A 24,260-nucleotide genomic window follows, 5' to 3' on the forward strand; every position below is an offset into this window, starting at 1 on the left:
GCACCAATTTGAACGTTGAACACTGCGTGTAAGCCATAGTTCACAGCACCTCAAAACACCTACCTCTTTCGGAACTCCAGCACCTTAAGGCGCTCCTCAAGGTCTTGGAGTTCAGCCTGTGTTTGGGCCACCTGTAGGTCCATCACTGGCACCTCTTCAGCGTGTCTGCCCTGTCGTCGCCTGAATAGGAGAGCCTCTCGCTGGTTCTCCTCCAATGTCTCCATCTTCTGGAACATAACCTGTAATGTGTCTGTCAGTAAAGACAAGTAAAACAAGTTTACAAGAGTTAACATGATTGGCATACACTGTGGTTCTTCTAGATTAGCTGTAACATTGATGTAAATAACACATGTTACCTTATAGCTCGTTATCCCCAAACTAGCATTTTGTGGCCACGAATTAGCAATTTGTGACCACAAATTTTGGATGTCATGTCTGGGGCTCTGGGAGTTACAGACCCAAAGCCTCAAAATAAAAAGCGTGCGTGTCATGTTGACATTGTTGACTAACAACAAGCTTGAAAAAAAATATTAATGACAGCTTGCTATCGCAGACTAGGATACTTGGAGGACCCACCCCCCCTCACAAATATTTTTATTGCAGATCTACACAAATCACACAAATGACCTATTTTGGATCAAAAACTGCGAATTTCGCCGAAAGGTTACACGTTTGCACCAGAGATGTCTAATAAAGGGAGAACTCCCACTCTCGGGTAATTTCCGGGTTCTGAACTGGTTGCAGTTCCACTGAAGTTCCATATGAGGGCGCTAACGTTCGAGTGCAGAATGAATGGAGGTCTATGGAGCTATACCCCTCAAAATCCACTTTTCTCAGGATAACATTTTTTGTCTAGTAATTTGAATTCTGAATTCGAAAGGGGAGGCAAAAAAATACACACTGCTGGGTGTTAGATTTTTTTAAAGTTGCCTTTCCATTCTAAAAAGCCTTTGAAAATGTAATCGACGTCATAAACATCGTACGACCAGAGCTACTGCTTGACGGCAAGCTCTGGTTACTTCCACTTTTCTCTCGAGGCATCGACAACAGAGCTGACAGGTTAGGCTCTCCCTGTCAATACACATGAGAGGTTTGGCATAATAATGTTGTTGCTAATGTTGCTAATGCTCTTGACATTCTGGTTCTCCTTCGGATGCCATCAAGCGGGATCTCTTGTCGTAGTCAGTCCTTCACTAACCAATCAGCTTTCGTTAGCAGAATGCTAGCGTGTTATGGGCAACAACGACTTACCCTGTAAGAAATGGAAAGGACATAAGTACTCGTTCATTCAACTTTTGACCTGTAATCTATTTTGAACATGCAAAAACTACAATCAAATCTGAGATTTATCAACAACAATCAGGCGAAAGAGACAAATGTTGCCGTTTAGCTCCATAGACTCCCATTAATTTTGCACTCTACTGCGATCACTCCCAGTGGAACTCTGGTGGAACTGCAACCAAATTCGATACAATGGGGCTTAATAGGGAGTGGGCAGGCTCTCCTTAAACAGGCTCTGTTTGCATCCCTGCAGAAATTATTATGGGTGCAACTTCCGGTGAGTAGCGGAAGTTGCGGTTTGCTATACATTAGTTCCAGCCAGCCGTCCACAGTGATTCTTTCTTAAAGTAATTTCAACTGTAATTTAACTAAAACTGGTTTGCTTTTAAACATATGTTGTCAATTGAATTGTTATTATAATCTAAAAAAAATGTTTTTGCGGAGCTCTGGTAGGATACCTGTTGCGCTTTTCACGGCTTCACTAACAACCAGACTTAGCTAAATCTGTGGCTTCTGTGGTAGAAAATTCTAGCTGGTCTGTGTAGATATGAATAGTCGAAGATGGCGGTTGCAATTTAATTTATTAAGACTATACAATTTCATATGATTAAACAAAGTACTTTGTGAACAGTCATTAACGAAGGAGGTGCCATCTACACAGATCGTTCGTAAGAGTGATAGCGACCATCACACATGTTCAACCTTATATAAACTTTAGATCAATGGCATTCTGTAAGGTCAATCAATCAATGTAGCAAACTCTGTGATTGGCTAACTCAACTTAGTGACAGCTTAAAACAATACATTTCCACCAAGAGTCCCAAAGTTCTTTGTTGTCACAGCTCTCTCCAGAGCAGTAGATAATAAAGCCACAGGGGTTGACCAATCAAATGGTCAACTGTCCTTTGTGTGACCATCTTCAAACAAGAACTTAATTAACATCACCTATGAAACAGGAAGAGTCAGGGCAGCTTGATCCATTTATCCATCTCACCACAGGTGATAAGAACAATACAACCAAACCCACATTGTCCTTAGACCAACTGTCTCTTCCCCCCAGGTGACAAGAACTCTTTCAGGTCACCCAGACTTCCTGTCTCTTACCAATGAACATAGAAGATTATAGATTTCATACACATACATATATGCATATGACCAAAATTTCTACAACACTTCAACGACAGTGTGTTGAACACACACCCACAACAAAAAGGGATCGTTCTTGTGACAAACGGTACAGTTTCCATTTCCATTGGAATAAGGTGGTAAGGTGGAATCAGAATGTCAGAGCATTAGCAACATTAGTGTAGCGCCCCTCGTGCCACGTTGTCGGGCATAACTTAAATTAAGAAGGGCGCCCTGAGTTCTTCAACAAATAATGCATACGCATTCAACTTAACAAACACACATATTTACATTTAATATATATATATATAAGACATTACAATTTAGATGATAATAACACTGGCCGTAATTATCCTACTACTGATTGAAAACAATACCCCTCAGTCCGTCACATGCCAACTGGTGTTCGGCTCGGGCACGTTGTTCCACAGCCTAAGATGGCGGCTGCTGTCTGTGGGCAAGACGCAGCAATAGCGGCCACCTCGTGGCGCGGTGATGGTTACAGGGCTGAACAAGCAGGTCGACGGTGTCCCAAAGAACTTTGGCAGAGTTCGTTCGATTTGCTGGTATAGACAAGAATGGAAGACCTCCTGGATTTGGCTATCCGTCAACTCCGGTCCTCCTCCCGTCTGATGCAGTCCCTGGTTTGACTCGTAACCACGGAGTTGCCTATCCGACAGCTCACCAGTTACTGTATTTTGAAGGTTACCTAGTTGGCAACACACCACTCAATAAAATTTACTATAGCCTAAAAGTTTATATGGACTGCAATATTAACCAAACTCCACGCACACCAACTGATATATTCTCTACCGTCTCCCCCCTTCCGCTTCCTTCCATCCCAATATATATATACCGACATCGGGTCAAGGGTCAAACTAATCAACCAATAAGCTGACATTAAATGAAATCCAAATATTAACAGCGGATATATTACATAGAATACACGGAACTTAACAGCATTAGTATATCGAACAGAAAAACAATAAATGAATATAATATGAAATAAAATACTAGCAAGGGGCTACATTAGCAACAACATTAGCAAGCCAAAGCTCTTTCTAGCATGTGTATTGACAGGGAGAGCCGAACCTGTCAGCTGTGTTGTCGATGACCTGAGAGAAAAAAGTAAGTGACCAGAGCTTGCCGTAAAGCAGTAGCTCTGGTCATACTATGTGTATGACGTCAATTACATTTTCAAAAGTTTTTTCGAACAGAAAGGCGACTTTAAAACAATCTAACAGCCAGCAGTGTGTATTTTTTTTGCCTTCCCTTTCAAATTCAGAATTCAAATTACTAGACAAAAAATTGTATCCTGAGAAAAGTGGATTTTGAGGGGTACCGCTCCATAGACCTCCATTCATTCTGCACTCGCTCGTCAGCGCCCTCACATGGAACTTCAAACAGTTCAGAACCAGGAAGTTTCCCGAGAGTGGCAGTTCTCTCCATAGACATAATAAAGAATAGACGCCGCATCGAACGCTACTGCCTACTGGCGCTGACGAGATGTGGGGCCGCCATCTTGGAAAGGTCCGATCGCTCCACTCAGTGTAATCTGTTTGGTTGGGGCAACGAGCTGTCAGCGCATTTAATTAATCATACCACACTGAATACCAAATGGGTTTTCACACAGTTTTTTTTTGCTGCAAAGGTCATACATGTAGCTATGATACAGGCCTAGGGTGACCAGACGTCCGGATTTTGGCCGGACAGTCCGGTTTTCCAGCCTTTTGTCCGGACCGCTGTTGCGTGTCCGTCTTTTCGCCCTTTTGTCCTCTTTTTTGACCCTTCCTGCCCACCGTTGCAATTGACCACTCGCGTAAGTTTTCCGATGCCAAAAAGAAAGACCTCCTTCTAACCTACGTGGAGTTCAGAACTCCGCTTTGCCATAAGAGCAGCAAAGATCAATATCATACCTTCTGTAAGTTCTGTCGCATTGACATTGACGTGAGTAGTCGGGGGAAAGGGGCTAAGCATGCCTGCAATACGCAACTGCTCAAGGATAATGCTTTGTCTGCCGCCCCCCCCCCCCCCCCGTCAACAACTTTTTGGGGTTGTCCTCCTTTTTGGACCCAAGTGTCCTCCTTTTCAGGGTCATGCTTCTGGTCACCCTATACAGGCCACATGTTTTGGCGTATTTTAATATTCATAGTGGGCCTTTCCTTTAAAACCTTTCCTGCCGGACCATTCAAATATGGGCATAAAAATGCCCATGGTTCCCGCGTGAATATCTTTGCCGTCCAATTGCCGATTTTATTTCTGAAAACTGCCAGATACTCATGACAGCACAAAGTACATGTCATTGGTTAAGGGTTACTGTGAGGGGGAAATAAATATATCGTCAGCAACGGGAGCCATTGTTTTTGGAGCGGAGATGGGACATTGCCTTCGGTGTTAGATTCACAGCTTCGAATTGAAATCGGAGACGATATTATGAGTATAGACAAGTTTTTTTATATGTGTTGTCAATATTGTCAATTAAAAGTCTAAACTTTTTACTTACGAAGAATTTGTTTGTGGGAGTGACGTGAGTTATTTGAGCAAAGAATTACATGTCCGGCTTGGCCGTTTTTAATAGGCAGCTATGACAGTAGTAGCACTGTTTAGAATCGATTTTAGCAGCTTTCTGTGAAATTTGGAAAAACAACATGAATTTGCTAGATTATATTCCTGCCGGACCATTCAAATATGGGAAATAAAATTCCCATGGTTCCCGCCTTAATATCTTTGCCGTCCAATCACCGATTTTATTTCTGAAAACTGCCAGATACTCATGACAAGTTAAGCTAAAAGCACATACCATTGGTTAAGGGGTTACTGGGAGGGGGAAATAAATACATCGTCAGCAACGGCAGCCATTGTTTTCCGAGGCGGAGCCAGAGCGGAGACAATGGGAGATTGCCTACAGTGTTAGATTTACAGCTTCGAATTGAAATCGGAGACGATATTATGAGTAAAGACAAGTTTCTTAATATGTGTTGTCAATATTGTCAATTAAAAGTCTAAACTTTTTCCTTACGAAGAATTTGTTTGTGGCAGTGACGCGAGTTTTTTCAGGAAAGAATGACGTGTCCGGCTTGGCTGTTTGTGACAGGCAGCTATGACGGTAGTAGCATTGTTTAGCTTCGATTTGAGCAGATTTCTAAAAAAGCTTGGAAAAACAACATTAACTAGCTAGATTATGTACATTGTAAGCTAAATGTACATGCCTTGCTTGGCCAATTCGGTCTACTGTGGAAGAATCTCCAACGTTTTTTAGTTATCGAGAGGAGTATCCAGCCATAGCGCTAGCTACTTTTGGGGGAGGATAATTCCTGTTTCCCCTATGTCTCCACTAGTCGCTAGAATGGTCATAACTTTTAATCAAAATATGATATTTCTAATCTGTTTTCTGTTCTACATTGCCCACAGATTTGTGGATATTCCACCTGCTCAAAGTTTTTCTCTATCTCGTAATTAAAGTGGTTAAAAATTAAGTTGTCTGATGAGGTATGGTGGATGGAAACGTTTTTTGTAAAAAATGGCTGCCTAAAACCACCTTGATAAAATATGATTTGCCATAAGTAATCATATAATTATTTACATCATAAAAATCCCCTAGTTCTCCTCTTCAATATGGTATGAACAGTTAAGGTGTATGATTTAATATGAAAATTCATAAAATATGAAAATTAATATGAACATCATATTTCAACAGCATATGGAATGTTCAGAATTTTGTCCCAGGCAGTAAAGGGTTAAACTATAAGCTAAATGTACGTGCCTTGTTTGGCCAATTCGGTCGATTGTGGAAGAAGTACAAGTAGCCTCCTATAGCGACTGCCCTGATGCCTACAGTCGGTGCCACTTGTGTAAAATTCGCTGGCCAATGTTTTTCAGTAATATCTGTTTTATTTCTACAATAGCATTCTTGTGTCAGTTGTGTCATCTAGGGTCACTGTGTCCAATCCCGACCGCTGTAAACTACTATTGTCCAAACCCGAACGGGGTTTGGACACCCAGTGTCCGGCCTTTTTGCCACCATTTTCTTTTGCAATCGCTAGCAAAGTGTAAGTAATATTATTTTAGGCATACCAAACAATCTACGTGTCAAATTTCATAAACATATATGGATGTTTACATGTCTAAATAATTTAGGAAAGTTACATTGATGAGAGAAACTGTATTGCTAATAGCCAATTTTGGATGGTCAAGCATATTTTTCATTGTCTCCTTATTCCTATCAAAGTCAGTCAAATGTTCAGCCTATAGGCTATGTTCATTTGCTAAGTGACATTTCATATCGGTTATGGTTAGTGAAATATTTGCTTTCTGAGAGATCGGACATAGCCTATTTAACAGCATATAAGGAGTAGTGCGGCCGGGTGTGATTTGATTCATCGTCCACACATCATCTGGAAGTCAGTTTCGATCAAATACCAACTATCTCCATACTACATCTTGCCGACGTATCTTATCTACTCGGGCCGACGTCGGCAAGTAGTATGTGTGCTATCCCAGATGATCTGGGTCTTCCTCAAGCAACTAGCAACTCTGTTTGTTCTACTCGGTCACGGGCATCAGACTCAGATATATTATTAGTTTCTACCAGCTCAGCTAATTCTATCAGTGTATGCACAATTTGAGGGAGCGCCATGATCTGTGATGCGTCCTCTAAAGACCCGGCAATTCAGTCAATTTCTAGGCAAATTTGGTCATGTAATGCAATGCGTATGTGCACACCGCCTCCTACCGAACAAGATGGGTAGCTCGGTCAGCAGGTAGCTGAAAAAGAGAGGCTACTGACGTCACTCTGCTGCGCCGCTCAGAATGCATTTTCGTTTTCGAATTATGGGCAGTTCACAGCCACGTTCTTAAAATGAAAAAGCATTTCTGGAAATGCATTTTTCATTTGAATTTTGGTCACGATTTGCTTCCATAAGCAAACGCTTTGTCGCCTCGATTTTTCTAACCCTAACTCTAACAACCTTCGGTCGTTTTAACAAACGGTTAACAAACGTTTTAACACATCTCGGTTTACAAAGGCGTTTGCAGACTTGTCGAGGACGGAGGAGAAAACATTTGCTGTTAATTAGCCTACTACTAGACCAAAAAAACGTTAAAGTTAGCAGGTGTATAAGATTACACCCACCGACAAAATTGACCTGTAAATAAATACTGTCACGCTGGTAGTTGTTGCAGTTGATTGCCAAAAACTGCGTTCTTTGAGTCCACTTGGACTTCGTTGTCATATTGTCTCTTTCTGTGTAGACTAACTGTTATAGCTAGTAGGCTATGTGTATCTTTGTTACTATTAGTCCAGGCAAAGTAGCGTTTTACAACAGACTAATTGTAAAATATTCTTTTGCATCTTAGATCTATGAGGTGTCCGGAACAACATACTAAACGTCCTCAGAGATCCTACTTGAGGAAATACGGCTCAAGACGCACTTGTTCCGGGAGTACACGGTACAAGGAATGGTTTGCTGGACCCAATGCTAGTTTCCTCAAGGATCTCAATGATTCTTGCTTAGAGCCTTGTTGCTCTTGTTTGGTTAGTGGTGACTGATTTAAATTGTTGTACTCGCTGTGAAATATTTTATTTTACTGTTACTTGCTTTTCCACAGGTACATTTGCACTTATAGCGATTCATGTTGCTTAATTGTAACTTGTTTAAGGACATGCTCATATGGTTCTTCCATTTGGCACTTATTTTGTCTGTTCACAATGTGTGCTTCATGTTTTGGCTACTCACAATGTTTTGGGGCTATCTTGTTGTTATTATCAGTGACCTATGCACTTTGTAAAGCTCTCTCTTGGAAATTGCTTTGGATAAAAGCGTCTGCTAAATGTATATGTAAATATGTTAAATTCTCATCAATCTGAGATGTGTGCCAATAAGGCCAGGCAGAAATTAATTTGAATATGCACATGAGCTCCACACTTATTGAATATGTTCTAATTTAGATCATCAATCAATCGATCAATCATCCTACTGCCAATGACCTGATGGTCATTATCAATCTCCTATCCAAAACATGCCACCCCCAGTCTTTTGGTCCATACATTCACTTCCCCCTTTCCAATCCATCATTTGGTAAAATACCCGAAGACTATGGAACTTTGCAGCAGTTGACGTTGGAGGGAGAGTTACATTTATATTTATGCATTTAGCAAATGCTTTTATCCAGCGACTTCCAAGAGAGAGATTTATAAAAGTGCATAGGTCACTGATCATAACGAGATAGCTCCAAACATTGCGGGTAGCCAAAACATGAAGCATACATTATGAAAAACCAAATAAGTTTCAAAGGGAGGTACCATAAAAGTATGTAGTTAGACAAGTTACAATTAAACAACATGAACCTTAGAAGTGCAAGAGTGTACCTGTAGAAAAAGCAAGCAACAATAATATAATTCACATCGAGTACAATAACTTTAAGTCAGTTACTACTAACCAACAAGAGCAGCAAGTCTCAATAAGAGTCCTTGTGATCCTGGAGGAAACTAATATCAAGTCCAGCCAATCATTCCTAAGTACCAGAACAAGTGTGTCTTGAGCCTTTTCTTGAACGTGGGGAGACAGTCCCCGTCTCTGACGGGGGTAGGGAATTGATTCCACCATTGGTGGGCCAGACAAGAGAAGAGCTTGTGTTGGGACCGGGCGCTCTTGAGTGGTGGGACCACCAGACGGTTGTCAGAAGAAGACCGCTTGGAAAAAACTATATTACGCTGCACCTCAAAATGTTTCTGACCTTAGATCACAATACTTTCTTTTACCAATTTACAATTTGTATTGCTGCATACATAGCCTAAGTCTTACATACATATACAGTACATTTGCCACAACCCTTACTGCAGTTCTGGGCTTGTGCCATTGTTGTTCAGTTTCTGTGCAGGCATGAACAGGGGGGACAACCTGGATATTGAGCTCTGAAATGAGCAGTGCAGCAGTGTGATGACACACTGCTGTGCCAGCTTTGCACGAACACTGACTGCACAAACACTGACAGGTTCTGAATCACGTAGCACTATCGGAGTAGAACACACAAAGAGACAAATAGACAAATATTGATACTGATGTATCCTTTGAAGTGTTTTTGAAGTGAATGTTGCTACTATTCAGACTCCGCTGAATTAAGAATTGGTCTGGTAAACCCATCCCTAAACATTAGCCTACTCTCAAGCTTTTTTTTATTATTCTGCATGGACCTGTGACAAGCTGCTCTTACACTGACAGTACCTATCAACCTGTCTTTGTTTGAAACTGGTGGACAAGAAGATACAACATTCATCCAGTCAGTATTTTATTATTATTCTAACAATGTTTTAGAATCTGAAACACCTGTCAGAACAGCAGTCTACATTAGACCTGCAGTCGACACGTTAGACCTACAGTCAGATGGATTACCTAACGGTTGACCAGCATAAACACACAGGACATTGTAGTATTTATACTGTATTATAACCCCATTGCTAAAATGCAGTCTTCGTTTGACTGTTTTAATTGTCGGCAAGCAAAAATAAAAAGCTAAACTACTGATAGCATATAAGTCTAAACTAACTACAGTAGCCTACTGTCATGTTAGCTAACACAATCACTATATCCGGTGCCATTAGCAAAAGCTACATAATACCTTCATAATTATGAATAAATGAGGAGGCGTAAAACGTAAATACTTTGTCCAACAGGGTAATCAGGGCTCCGGATGTCCGTTTGGCAATACTGTGTACATGGAAAATTGTAATTAAGAGTAGCTCCTTTAAACACCGGCTATAGAAGGTGGCCTTTACTACGCTGTGTTTACCTCAATAGTGGCCGGCCGGAAGTAGTTACATCTGTTTTGTAGAAACCGGAAGAATGTTGCGCACAACCCCTATTGGAAGGAGAGAGAGCAGAAAATCTAGGCCAGTGATAACAAGATTTACATCCCGATCAACGAAAGAAATGCTGTGGAAATGTGCAAAGGAGTCTGAGTTCCTCAGGGTAAAGAAACTCAAATTTGGAGAAGATTTGACCACAAAAGACAAGGAAGCACGCAACAAACTTTGACCACGGATTGAAGAGGCACGCAAGCAAGGGAAAAAAGCCTTTTTTGTCGGAGCCAGAGCCTTGGTTGATGGTAAAGAAATAAGAGTGTAATAGCTGATGGAAAATAAACTCCTCACAACTGGGATGGAAACAAATATGAAAAGTTACTTTTATCCTTTGTTGAAAGCATAGCTCTAAAGCAGATCTTATCTAAATTTAAAAAAAAGGAAATTGTGTTCTGAAGTAATTGAAATGTAGATTCCAGTTGTTATGGTTCTTTTATGCCAAAAATATCTTCTCAATGACCCCTGAAAGCACGGTTTCAGGGGTCAGAGGTAAATAAATGGATGCCTTTTTATTGCAATTTATTAATATTCAAAAGGTGAAGAAAAGCATTTTGCACCAGGTTCATTTAACAGAAGCTTTTCTAGATACTTTTCTGTTCTATTGTTCAACCTGTCTTTGTCACTTTGTTCATTTAATGTAAGGGGTATACGAGAACTGATAAAGAGGAAAGCTATTTAACAATTCACTTTTATGTGATAACATCTTTAAAGCAAAAGCAGAGGATTAATGAACACTGGAGGAAAGTTCAAGAAGAAAACAATTATGGTAAACACTGAGAATACACAATTTCAAATTCGGAATATGGCAATTAAAAGGGGTTAAGAATTAGCAAAAGAGAAAAGGTTTGAACAAGATACAATACTTATATATATATATATATAATTTATATTTATGAAAAAGACAGTATGTCTCAAACAGATGTCAATAAATTAACCAAATTACAATCTGAGTTGGAAAATGTATATCAATATTTATTACGGGGTGTTTTTATCAGGTCTAGACGGAGATGTATGGAACATGGTGAAAGGAACAATAAATATTTTCACAGTTTAGAAAAAACAAATGCCAGACTTAATAATATACATAAACTCAAGATTAAAGAGCAGATATCTGAACATCCCCCCCCCCCCACAAAATCTCAAATTTTGTAGAAGAATATTATAAGAAATTATATTCTGAGCAAAAGTACACACCTGATTTTTGCATCTCTATAACAAATGAGACACGAGGTATTGACCAAACTCAAAAAGACATATGTGATGAAGCGCTGTCACTCTATGAATTAAGAAAGATTATTAGTAGGGCTGTGAAAAATAACGCGTTAACGCGTTATGATTAAATTACAGGATTAATTCGTTATTTTTGTTTAACGCATTTAACGTAATATACCCACAATTCCACCCAATCTGCAACTTCTGGATGAGAAGTTCGTGTTCCAAAAAAACTACGGTGGAACATCCAATAAAACCAAAGTGATATGCACACTGCGGGAAGACGTTATCGAGCGTCTGCTAAATGACTGAATGCTAAATGACTGAATGTTATCGTTTCACCAAAGCAATACCAGCCTAAAGTAACCTATACCACCTCAACGCGAAGCATGCGTTGGTCGGCGAGGGGAGTTTAAGTAGAATGCACCAAACCACCCTCACTGAACAGCGTATATAGGGCCCTCACTAACGGTGCGTGTCCACTACAGGAGCGGGCGGCGCATTGGCGTCGGCTTCCAATTCATTTTCAATGAAACCGGGTGTTGACGCTCGTGTAGGGCATTGTGGGAGCATACGCGAGCGTCAACGCCCGGTTTCATTGAAAATAAATTGGAAGCTGCCGCTCCGCGCCGCTGTAGTGGACACGCACCGTAAGTCTGCCTGTGACAAGGTGACTAGCACAGTTGCCATATGTATTGCAACCCCTCGTCCTTGTTGAGGACGAGGGGTTCCACTAAGTTTTGCGAGTGGCAACGGGTGACTCGAGCATCCAAGGTACCGCTAAATCAAAGACGCACACTAATGACAAAAATTTCGAAAATTGGTAATATGTAATTAATCATGATTAATCCACAGAAACCTGTGATTAATTTGATTAAACATTTTAATCATTTCACAGCCCTAATTATTAGTAAACTGAAAGATAATAAAGCCCCAGGTAATGATGGCCTCACTGGTGAATTTTACAAGGTATTTCAAGATCACATTTCAGAATTTTTACTATGCGTCTTCAGAGAGGCTATAGACGTTGGCAAACTTCCACCTACTATGTGTCAGGGTTTAATTACCTTGATTCCTAAACATAAGAAAGACAAACTTGAGCTTGATAACTGGAGACCTATAACCCTAATTAATAATGATACAAAATTATTCTCTATCTTTACACAAAGACTCAAGGCATGTCTTGACACAATTATAGATGACTGCCAGTCTGGATTTATGCAAGGAAGGCACATGAGTAACAATATTCGCTTGATTTTAGATTTGATTGACTATAACGGTGCGTTTACACTGCAGACTTTTTTACCGCTCAGCACCGGCGGCCTTCCCACAGTGCACCACGCTCGGGGGCGTGCCAGACAGATTCATTCAGAGCTGTAGTTCTCTTAAATCACTGTTGTAGTTCGTATAATGTCATGGCAAATGTGCAGACAAAATACAACTTTTACACACATTAAGCAAAAATCCGATACGCATTCTAGATCTGACATGATCTTATCTACAGCACACAATAGGTTATCTTTTTCCACACTTTTTTTAGGCCGTGTGAAAGATTAAATGCCACCCGCACTCTATGGAACGGGTCTTGTGCCGGCTGGAATACAGAGATGGTCCATGTTCTATTTGCCCTCATTTTTATTATTAATGAATTTTAATAATTTCTACAAGCTAGCTAGCACTTTAGCAATTTTTCCAGTAACATTGAAAATAGTTGTATGCATAGGTGGGCTGGATTTATAACCACACCCTGTATTCAGAACCAACAAATTAAATTCCCTCCCGCTCTTTATATATTATTGGAGGGAATACACTGGTATAAATATAGATGCTCTCCATCAATATTGTATCAGTCATCATGAACAACCGTCAGAAGATTGCTGTCATCGCCCTTCTCTACTGTCGGAGAAGACGCCGCCGATGCTTTTGGGTTCATCCCATTCGCCGTTTGCGGTAGACAACAGAGCTCATCACCGGCTGGTTCAGGAGCTGCGACTGGAAGACGGCTTGTTCCAGCGGTACTTCAGGCTGAACCGGGCCGAGTTCGATGACCTGCTGACCAGAGTGGGACCCCGGATAGCGAGGCTAAACACCTCGTTCCGCGAGGCGATCAGCCCAGCTGAACGCCTCGCTATTTGTCTACGGTAAGCTTGAATTATTATTAGTATTTCAGTATTCTAAGACTAAAATATAGTGTAGTTAATTTCTATGCATTATTTTAAATGTATGGTATTTCTTTGTAGATACCTTGCCACGGGGGATTCGTTCATGACGATCAGCTTCAGCTATTGTGTGGGCTCAAGCACTGTGGCAGGTATTGTTGGGGCTGTGTCCCAGGCCATTTGGGACTGCCTGGTGGAGGAGTACATGCCTGTGCCGACCAAGCAGGACTGGAGGGACATTTCTGAAGGCTTCCTTCAGAGGTGGAACTTCCCTAACTGCCTGGGTTCCATCGATGGCAAGCAAGTTGTCATCCAGGCCCCTCACAGCTCAGGGTCACTGTACCACAATTACAAGGGGACATTCTCCATTGTTCTTCTTGCGGTTGTGGACGCCGACTGCATGTTCCGGGTCATCAATGTGGGTGGTTACGGTCGCAACAGTGACGGTGGGACCCTGGGCAACTCTGCGTTTGGTTTGGCCCTGAAGAATGGAACCCTGGACCTCCCAGAGAACTGCATCATCCCTGGAGCAGAGCCACGTGGACCACTGCCACATGTCTTCGTGGGTGATGAGGCCTTTCCTCTGCGGAGCAACCTCCTGCGCCCCTTCCCTGGGACAAACCTCTCCAGGGAGAAGAGGCTTTTCAACTACCGCCTCAGCCGTGCCAGGTTGACAGTAGAGTGTGCCTTTGGCATACTCTCCAGCCAGTGGAGAATGTATCGGCGTGTGGTTGGTGTCAACCCAGCAAAGGCGGAGGTTTGTGTGAAGGCCACTTGCATCCTCCACAATTACATCCGGAGTACCAGGATAGGTGCCAGGGGATCTCCTGCAGCCAGTCCTGGTCAGGAGGGGTCTGCTGCTCTTCAGGAGGGTCCACGAGTGCGCAGCAACAACGCTGCGCGTGCAGCTATTCGTGTGAGGGATGCATTCACTGCATACTTCAATGCAGAGGGTGCAGTGCCCTGGCAGCAACATGTCATATAGCCTGTGGCATTGAAAACCAAAGGTTCTTTTAAGAGCCACACATACTAATCACAAAAAAAGCAAACAGTTCCTAAATGTTATTTTCATAAAATCAGTGTATGGTTGTGTAGTTTCTTATTAACTAATTTGCACCTATAAAGACAGTTACAAAAGCAGTAGCGAACATGTGCTCCTAAATAGTTAAATACTGAACAAAAATACTGAACACCCTCCAGTCCAATCATTACAGATTCTTTGTGTACGTTTAAACAAAAATTATACCAACCATTCATAGTACCAATTACATAAAATGGACACAAGGTCTGTTAGTGACATCTTTAATTTGTATAGTAGGCCTGTCACTCTGTCGCCCTCAGCTCAGCCTCTGCCTCAAAAAACAACCGGTGGATGGTAAATTTCAGCTCAGAACGCTTGGCTGGTGGCATTCTCTTTAATGAAGGGAGGAGGCTTTAAAAAAAAAGCTCATCCTCGTCTTCCTGTTGTGGTGGTGGTGGTGGTGGTGGTGGTTGAGATACAGGTGCTTGAATAGCTTCAAGCATCCTCTCCTCAAAACTAGTGAGTCTCTCCTTCCGCACCCTCTTCCTAGCCTGACTGTGAGAGGATGCTTGAGGCTGACCCCTAATTAGAAGGGAAACTCCAGCCTCACTGGCAGGCTCATCACTGGCCTGGGTGTCTTGCCCGTCTTAGGTGGCTAGGGGCTCTGGCTGGCTGGCTGGGGGCTCTGGCTGGCTGGCTGGGGGCTCTGGCTGGATGGCTGGGGACTCTGGCTGGCTGGGGGCTCTGGCTCGCTGGGGAAGTTGCCACTTGTCTCCCTAAATTCAACAAATGGAGCTAGGAAGCTCATGGCCGCAGCGTACTTCCACGGTCTACCACTCCCTGCACCTGCTCCACTCCTGCACCGATCTTTCTCCTTATTTTTTTCTTTTTTGTATCCTGTCCTCAACATCTTCCATTTCTTTTTGCATACATCGACTAGAAAAAAGAGGCATCAGACATAAACGTTGACATGTGTAACCTTTTATTATATTACTCGAAATCTCTGCAAATCAATCGCTAGATTATGACTTGCCACTACACCTTCACTGTATGGATAGCGAGTGGCTGCCAGCCAGCATTTCATCATTGAATGTCAATCGTGTGCCGGGTGAGCTAGCTAGACTATGCAGCTAGCACAGAAGAAAGTTACGCAATGTGTAGAAACTGAATTAAAGTACAAAATACACACCAGGGACGACAACAACCTCAGCAACCTTGCGCCAGGCATCATTTTTTTGGTTTACGTCTCTGTAATCGAACAAAGACGTAACGTACAATACTGGGTATGAAGACACACATACGATGAGTAGCTCTTCCATCTTGAAAATGTAAAACCTAGAAATGTTTACCATGACCAACAGTTGCTACGTTACAAGAAACCAACCCAATTGGCCATCGCCGGCGTTTTCACGCTCCTCATTTACATAAAGTTGAGAAAATCCAACTTTCGCCACCCCGCTCGCCTTCCCACAATACCCTACGCGAGCAGCGACGCCCCGCTTGCCTTCCCACAATGCCCTACGCGGGCGTCAACGCGTGGTTTCATTGAAAATGAATGGGAAGCCGACGCCCCGCTCTGCCCGCCCCGCTGCAGTGTGAACGTACCGTAAGGATGACATAACAGACAACAGCTACATTTTATTTATAGACATATATAAAGCCTTTGATACTGTAAAGCATAGTTTTTTATTTGATGTGTTAGATTTTTTGGGATTTGGTCAGTACTTCAAAAGAGCAATACAAACTTTGTATAGTGACTGCAATAGTTCAGTCAAACTTCCGTGGGGAACAACTCATAGATTTAACATATCTCGTGGTATAAAACAAGGAGATCCTGCAGCCCCATTCTTGTTTCTCGTAGTAATGCAAGTAATGGCACTACATTTGTATAATGAGAACTTTCAAGGCATTAATGTTGTAGGGAAAGAAATAAAATGTTGCCAGCTAGCTGATGACACAGCCATTTTCTTAAAAAATGAATTTCAGGTTTAAAAAGTTATTAATTGTCTTTATGTATTTTCAAATTTTTCAGGATTAGCACTGAAACATTTTTTTTGTTACCCCTTTTCCACTTAAAGAAAGCAATATATATATTCAACAGAATTTGAGGGTATCCCTGTTAAAGAAGAAGTAACATACTTAGGAAATTCATATTTGTAAAAGTCAGACAAAAAGGATTAAATCCCATTTTCAACCTCTCATTGCAAAGGTTAAAAATAAATGTGACAGATGGCTCATGAGAGATCTATCACTCAAAGGTTGGGTACTTTTGTCCAAAACTGAAGGATTATCCAGGGTAGTTTATCCGGCCAAAGTATTAGATGTTTCAAAACCTTTTATTAAGAAAATAGATTCTACAATATTCAATTTCATGTGGAAAAATAAGCCTCACTATTTAAACAAAAATACTTCATGTAATCCATACAATCAAGAAGGTCTGAATGTTCTTGATTTCCATACATCTAATATAATTTCCAAGGTGAACTGGATTAAACATTATATAAAAGATAAAGATAAAATGTATTTTATTCCAAATTGTATTTTTCAAAACGTTGGGGGTAGAATTCTAACTAAAATGCAATTTTGGTATTAATAAAATTCCTCTTCAGCTATCTAACTTTCACAGACAGGCTCTTTTATGTTGGCTTCTTATGTATAAACACAATTTTTCACCCCACAAACATTTGATATGGAGTAATAAAGACTTAATGTATAAAAACAAGTCAATATTCTATCCCAAATGGGTCCAAAACAATATTTTATTGATCTCCCAGTTGATTAATGACAACGGTCAGTTACTTACGTATTCAGAATTTTGAAGGAAGTTTAATATTCTAATAATTGCACGAGATTATAGCATATTATTTGATGCTATACCCACGGGTTACATAAGAGTGCTGTAGGGTAGTAATGTATCTAATGACCAGTCAACATTTAGAACAGATGTTTTATTAAATGGCATTGACATCAAGGATAAAAAGTGCAATAATAGATATTTTAGACATTTGACATATTGCCCCACAGCTGCTCAGTGCAAACATTATTTGAATAACCACTTTGGGAATATCAATTGGAATTTGATTTGGACCTATTATAATAAATATATTATTAATAATAAAGTAAATGAAGTATATTTCAAAATTGTCCATTGCATCTACCCAACCAATCAAATTTTAAAGAAATATAAATCTGATCTTTCTGAATCCTGCATATTTAGTGGTGTCTTCACAGAGACGATTGCACATTTGTTTTGTGAATGTCATGTCAGATTGTTCTGGATTGAGGTGGAGGATGTATTTCATGTATTGTGTGGCTCTAGGATAAAGACAAAATAGAGATATCATGTTCTACTATGAAGGTAATGATTTGGTTAAATGTCATGTTTTCATTTTGAATCTTTTAATTTTATTTGGAAAATGTCATATTCATAAAGTAAATGGTCTGAAAGAAAACCGAATATTCACCAATTTAAAAGTGACATTAAATTATATTTAGAAACTTTAAAAGTACTGACAAATAAAAAAGCCGTCCGGACTCTGAACATTTACAATGCCTTACAACCTCTTTAATGTAAATCTCATGCGCCCCTTTTTCCATATTTTAGTGGGTTCATTTAATGTTTTCAGTGTATTTTTGTATTTGTACTTGAATAATAAAGTATTTTGAACGGAGAAAAAGGTTGCGTGAGACACGCTTTACTTCCTCATTCCTCGATATCAATGGGAGTCTATGGAAGTGTCGCAACTCTCTTTTTCTATGGCTCTGGTATATGCTAGTTAGCTTATTCCGAGTAGTAAAAAAAAAAAACACCTATAGCCTACTTTTACTTATAATTGAGTATTATGTGAGCAATGTAACAGTACGTATACTTAAGTAGGGATGGAGATTTGAACTGATTTCACTATTCGAATAGTATCCGAAATTATTTTCGAATATCCGGATAATCTATTTTGTTAATGTGGTTCCGTTATGTAATTAGCCTGACGTGACGCAAAGCATACAGTAAACACATGAACCACCACACATTCTGGCAATAATTGGGACTGTTAAACTATTAGATTAAATAAGGGTTGAATAAAGAAAACAAATGAAAGATCAATTTATTAACATGACGAAAAGACAATGACCTTGAAAAAACGCTGCGTCTTCAGACTTAGGCTCTTAATTTGGCGGAAAAGCGATTAGCCTATTATTATGTGAAATAAAAAGTAGGCTACATTGGACTAAATTAAACACATTGGGTAGGCTATCCTCCATAAAAACGAAAGACACACAGAGAATATTGCATATTAACTTGGATATTAACTTGGAACCGGAATCCTATAGGTGCGCCACCACACAATGCAAACATAAACAGCCGATTACGCTAGCTCTACATGGCTACTGGTAAGAAAATAAATAAGCCACAACTGCATTAGCCATAAGGAGTCGATTTACGAGCAGGCCGGCGTAGAAAAGACTGCAGGAACTGAGGTTGCTGCGAGGTACTGCTTAGCCAGGACACTATGCTTCTTGTAGCGCCAAATGAAATGAAAGGAGACTCGCAGCAGAACACAGGCGTAGCCTACCTTTTTTGATGGTTTTCATCATTTTCTAACGTCACAACTATTAGAATTCACAACACGACGCAACGGTTTTTCAATAAAAAAAATTTTAAAATCAAACTACGCTCATAAGTATTCGAAAAAAGTTTTCGAATACTAACTTACTTTAGGATATCCGGATATTCGATTAACCACGCCCATCCCTATACTTAAGTTTACTTTAATTTAATATACTTAAATTTTCAGTAGCCTACTCTTTCCATATTACCGTAGTAACTTAGCCAAGACACCAATAGCTAATGGAGTGGAACTCTTATTGGATTTATTGAAATAAAACTGGCTTTTCCTTCATCTACGTTGATGGAACACCCCCCATATTAAGGGAAAATGCTAGCCTGGCTGCCAGCCCAACTTCTCCCCGCCCACAAAAACATTTGGTCGGGAAGTTGGGTCTGGAGGGTCTTGTATTGGGAACAACTACATAAAACCAGGATCGGGGTGGACCAATGAAATTGCCAGGGCGGGCTTTATACGATGATGGACAAGACGATCAACAGTAACGTAATCAACAACGTCACGAAAGAGCCCTTGGGTTGAATTCGTTTTCAACAAACTACATATTACGTTGCTCTGATTGCTTGTAGGTCTATCCAATTGAGCGAAGAGGCATTTGTTTGAGGCATTGAGTTCGGTTGAAACACGCCCTGTAGTCACAGCCAAACGGAGAGTTTTCAGACTCATATTCTGACTAAAATTATGAGTATGACAACGTCAGGCTAGGAAAAGGCTTGGTTTCTGTTGTTTTGTTTTGGAAAAATCGAATAACCATACAAATGGAGCCAATTACTCGTTTGTTTTATCGTCCATGCTGGCACAAGTGTAAAATTCACCTAACAAATTTATTACAAGTCCTGTGTAGAAAAATGTTGCTCATCAACTGAATTGTTTTCTAGTCCCGATTATATTTACTAAATGAATTTTATTACCTGGAGTTTATCGTGGATTTCAGCTCTAGAACACAATTAATCGAATCATCTATTGGTGCATTGGTCGAACTAACACAGATGACATGAGGCATTCGCACATTTACAGTATTTCACCTTCAAACATATACAAGATTATATTTTGGTATGGAACAATTTCCTGATATGAACAACCAACTCAAAATAAGTCTTGTAGAATTTCAAAATAGAAGTCCGACCAAACCAATTCTTCTTTTCGTTTCACTGACGTGTAGCAGTTTCCCATTGCACAGTCCGCAAATAGCAGATAGCAAACTTTGAAACTACGTTGAATCAACATTCCGCTGTCAACGATAATTTCATTGAACCAATGTCAGACTATGATGTTGATTCGTCATAATTTTGCACCGTTATTTCATATTGAAACAACGTTGAAATCACAACCCTAAATCAACGTGATATTAACGGTATTTACAGTGCCGCCGCTAGCCATTTTGGTGCCCTACGCATAATTTCTTTATGATGCGCCCCCCCCCACCACCACCACCACCACCACAGCTGCCATGTCAATGCATCTACATTCTGTGTTTGATATGATGCTAGTTACGGACTTAATGCGAGCGCGCAATGCGCACTAGCGAAATTTTGGGGCCTTTATTTGAGTGCATAAAAGTTTTTGGAGCATAAACAAAATATGTAAAACAAACAGCCGTTTTTCAATTGGTAAAACCTTGTCTAGTGAAGGTGATATATTTCTGTCTCTTCATTTTTCAGCCCCTCCCTTACGTTTCTTAGCATGGTTTTCCAAATTAATTATAAACATTTAAAACTGAAAGCATGCAGCCAAGGAGCTCTCCACCTTTATTACTCATTTAAAAACTATTTGATCAATCGAATATAAAAGCATCATAGAATGTACAGTAAAGTAACATCTAGCTGGCGTCAGTTATTTCAAATGCATAGATAACATATGAGTGTGCTAAAATTAGCAATAACGCCAGCTAGTTCGAGGTGTATGCATAGGCTAACCTTTAGTTAGCAGCACATTTCCCTTATTTAACAATAATTAAACATGGACTTACCTGAAAGTGATGCACGGGCATCATTTTGCAGTTTATTTCTTTTTCTGCCCCTGACTCCTGTTGTCTTTTTTAGGCCATTTTCGAAAAGTTTACCTAGCCTACTGTCAAAATTTGTCAGGCCACTGAGGTAGGAAAGGGCACCCACGGCAAGCTTGGAAAGTTGAGTGTGTATAAGTTTTTTTGTGAGGTGGTGGGGGGGGGGCACCGTTGTAACATTTTTTGAGCATGTTTATATATCTCTTGTTTTGCCTGTTTTGGGATTTACAAGCCTAAAAGGTGCGTAATATTTATATAGGCCTACTGAAATAATATCTGCATTATAATTATTATTATGATGATTTTTCAGTTGGCAATTTTTTGGTGCCCCCTCGGCACATATATATAGTATATATATATACTATATCTTAGTATAAATATTTATTTAAAAAAAAAAAACTAAAAAAAACATTCACTCTTGCTCTGTTTGGCGCCCACCCCCATCCATCCTGTCTGGGGCATAGCGAAGTCATTTGTGTGCGGCCTGGGCAAATGCAAAATTCCTGTCCCCATTTGCAGAGTTAGGGCATCTAAAACAGAAAACATTCAAACAACACAAAGTTATAACTTTTAGTTGTGATTTTTTAAGCTGATGAATATGTTCTCTGTGTAATCAAGTCTGCAGTCAAACTTTCCAACGTTCCACCCCATTACAGTCGCGACCGTTCCTTAGCCTACGTTCATTTGTTTAAGATTTGCCACAGCAACTAAAAAAAGTAGCCTCCTACATTGATATATCTAAACACTATCTCAAACTAACAATGTGTAGCTTATCATAATTGTCTTGTGCAGCGTCAAACTTGACATTTCTATTGAAAGTGGCTGGGCTGTCAATGACGCCGGTAGACTAGCCTACAGTAGCTCTACTAGCACAGTGTAGCTCTACCAAATTGAGAAAATTACGATTTTCCAAATTTATAACCATTGGATTTTTAAGCCGGAATGTTTTGAGCTTGGTATGTATCTACAGAGGGGCCGCCAGGAATTTCGGGCCCCATGGCGAAAATTCAGAGTGCGCCCCCCCCCCCCCCTTTTTGTGGCAAAAAGTGCCTTTTGTCGCCAAAGGGAATCATTGCAAGCACAACGTCACAACCTCAGCACACGTTACCAATGACGCATAACTACAACGTGCATAGATGTAGTAACGGTGCGTTCACACTGAAGCGGGGCGGGCAGAGCGGGGCGTCGGCTTCCCATTCATTTTCAATTAAACCAGGCGTTGACGCCCGCGTAGGGCATTGTGGGAAGGTGAGCGGGGCGGCGACGCTCGCGTAGGGCATTGTGGGAAGGCGAGCGGGGCAGCGAAAGTTGGATTTTCTGAACTTTATGTAAATGAGGAGCGTGAAAACGCCAGTGATGGCCAATTGGGTTGGTTTCTTGTTTCTTGTAACGTAGCAACTGTTGGTAATCGTAAACATTTCTAGGTTTGACAATTTTCAACATGGAAGAGCAACCCATCGTATGTGTGTCTTCATACCCAGTATTGTATGATACGTCTATGTTCGATTACAGAGACGTAAACAAAAAAATTATGCCTGGCGCAGGGTTGCTGAGGTTGTCGGCGTCCTTGGTGTGTTGTATTTTGTACTTTAATTCAGTTTCTTCACATAACGTAACTTTCTTCTGTGCTAGCTGCATAGTCTAGCTAGCTCACCCAGCACACGATTGACATTCAACGCTGAAATGCTGGCTGGCAGCCACTCGCTATCCATACAGTGAATGTGTAGAGGCAAGTCATAATCTAGCGAATGATTTGCACAGATTTCGAGTAATATAATAAAAGGTTACACATGTCAACGTTTATGTCTGATGCATCTTTTTTTCCAGACGGAAAAAGACCCATTACATAGAGTGCGGGTGGCATTTAATCTTTCACTCTGCCAAAAAAAAAGTGTGGAAAAAGATAACCTATTGTGTGCTGAAGATAAGATCATGTCAGATCTAGAAAGCGTGTCGGATTCTTGCTTAATGTGTGTAAAAGTTGTATTTTGTCTGCACATTTGCCATGACATTATAGAACTACTACAGTGATTTAAGAGAACTACAACTCTGAATGAATCTGTCTGGCACGCCCCCGAGCTTGGTGCACTGTGGGAAGGCCGGCGGTGCTGATCGGTAAAAAAGTCTGCAGTGTGAACGCACCATAACAGTGCGTGTCCACGGCAGCGACGCGATGCGAGCGACAACATGTTTTCCATTCATTTTCTATGGAGTCAGGCAAATCGCTTGCGTGGTGCATTGTGGGTAGCGACGCGATTCAAGCGATTCGAGTTTAGATTTTCTCAACTTTATGCTAATGAGGAGCGATTTTCGCTAGCGATGGCCAATCGGAGTGTTTTCTTGTTTCTCGTAACGTAGAAACCATGGTAAACATTTCTAGCTTTCTAGGTTTCAAACTGGAGGAGAAACTAATCGTTTGTGTGGCTGCTTACCCAGTCCTGTACGATACATATCTGTATTCGTACAGAGATGTTAATACAAAAAAACGATGCATGGCGCAAGGTTTGCCGAAGTTGTGGGTGCTTGTACTTTCAAATTCAGTTTAGTCACATTACGTAACTTCGTTCTGTCCTAACTAGTTAGCTAGCCGGGCTGAAACTCACTATCCTATCGGCAGATTAGCAGAGATTGAGGAATATATAGTAAAACGTTTTTTACATATGTCAACGTGTATGTCTACAGTATTAAACAGTTTTATATTTTGTAAACAAGTTGTATTTTGATCGATGTTGCAACTACGCAAACCCAAGTCTGCACACTTGGCCATGACAACTACAACAGTTACTTTAGAGAACTACATTCTACATTAATCTGTTTGAAACGCCCCCGAGCGTGGTGAACTGTGGGAAGGCAAGCGATGGCAAGCGATTCGCGTCGCTGCAGTGGACACGCACTGTAAGAATGTTGCGCACAGTGCTACTGGCAGCATCATACATTTTAGTAATTCAAGACTTGCACGTACAGTAAGTAATTTCACATT

At 40.6% G+C, this 24,260-nt stretch overlaps 1 protein-coding gene across 4 annotated transcripts in view; it reads right to left on the reverse strand.

Annotated features, from left to right (window-relative positions):
• LOC146234437 (uncharacterized) overlaps positions 1–24,260 on the reverse strand; it is a 31,193-nt gene that overhangs the window by 421 nt on the left and 6,512 nt on the right. For 2 of the 4 annotated variants that reach the window (XM_084688770.1, XM_084688771.1), the window contains exon 2: positions 64–250. In XM_084688770.1, coding sequence (XP_084544896.1) covers positions 64–250 — 187 coding nt within the window. Of the gene's footprint in view, positions 1–63; positions 251–21,696; positions 21,811–24,260 lie in introns of all 4 variants that reach the window. The other 2 variants (XM_084688772.1, XM_084688769.1) reach the window with 2 other exon arrangements.

This window comes from Hypomesus nipponensis, chromosome 23, assembly GCF_054491055.1.
Source record: "Hypomesus nipponensis isolate SF chromosome 23, ASM5449105v1, whole genome shotgun sequence".
In the NCBI taxonomy this organism is placed as follows: Eukaryota; Metazoa; Chordata; class Actinopteri; order Osmeriformes; family Osmeridae; genus Hypomesus; species Hypomesus nipponensis.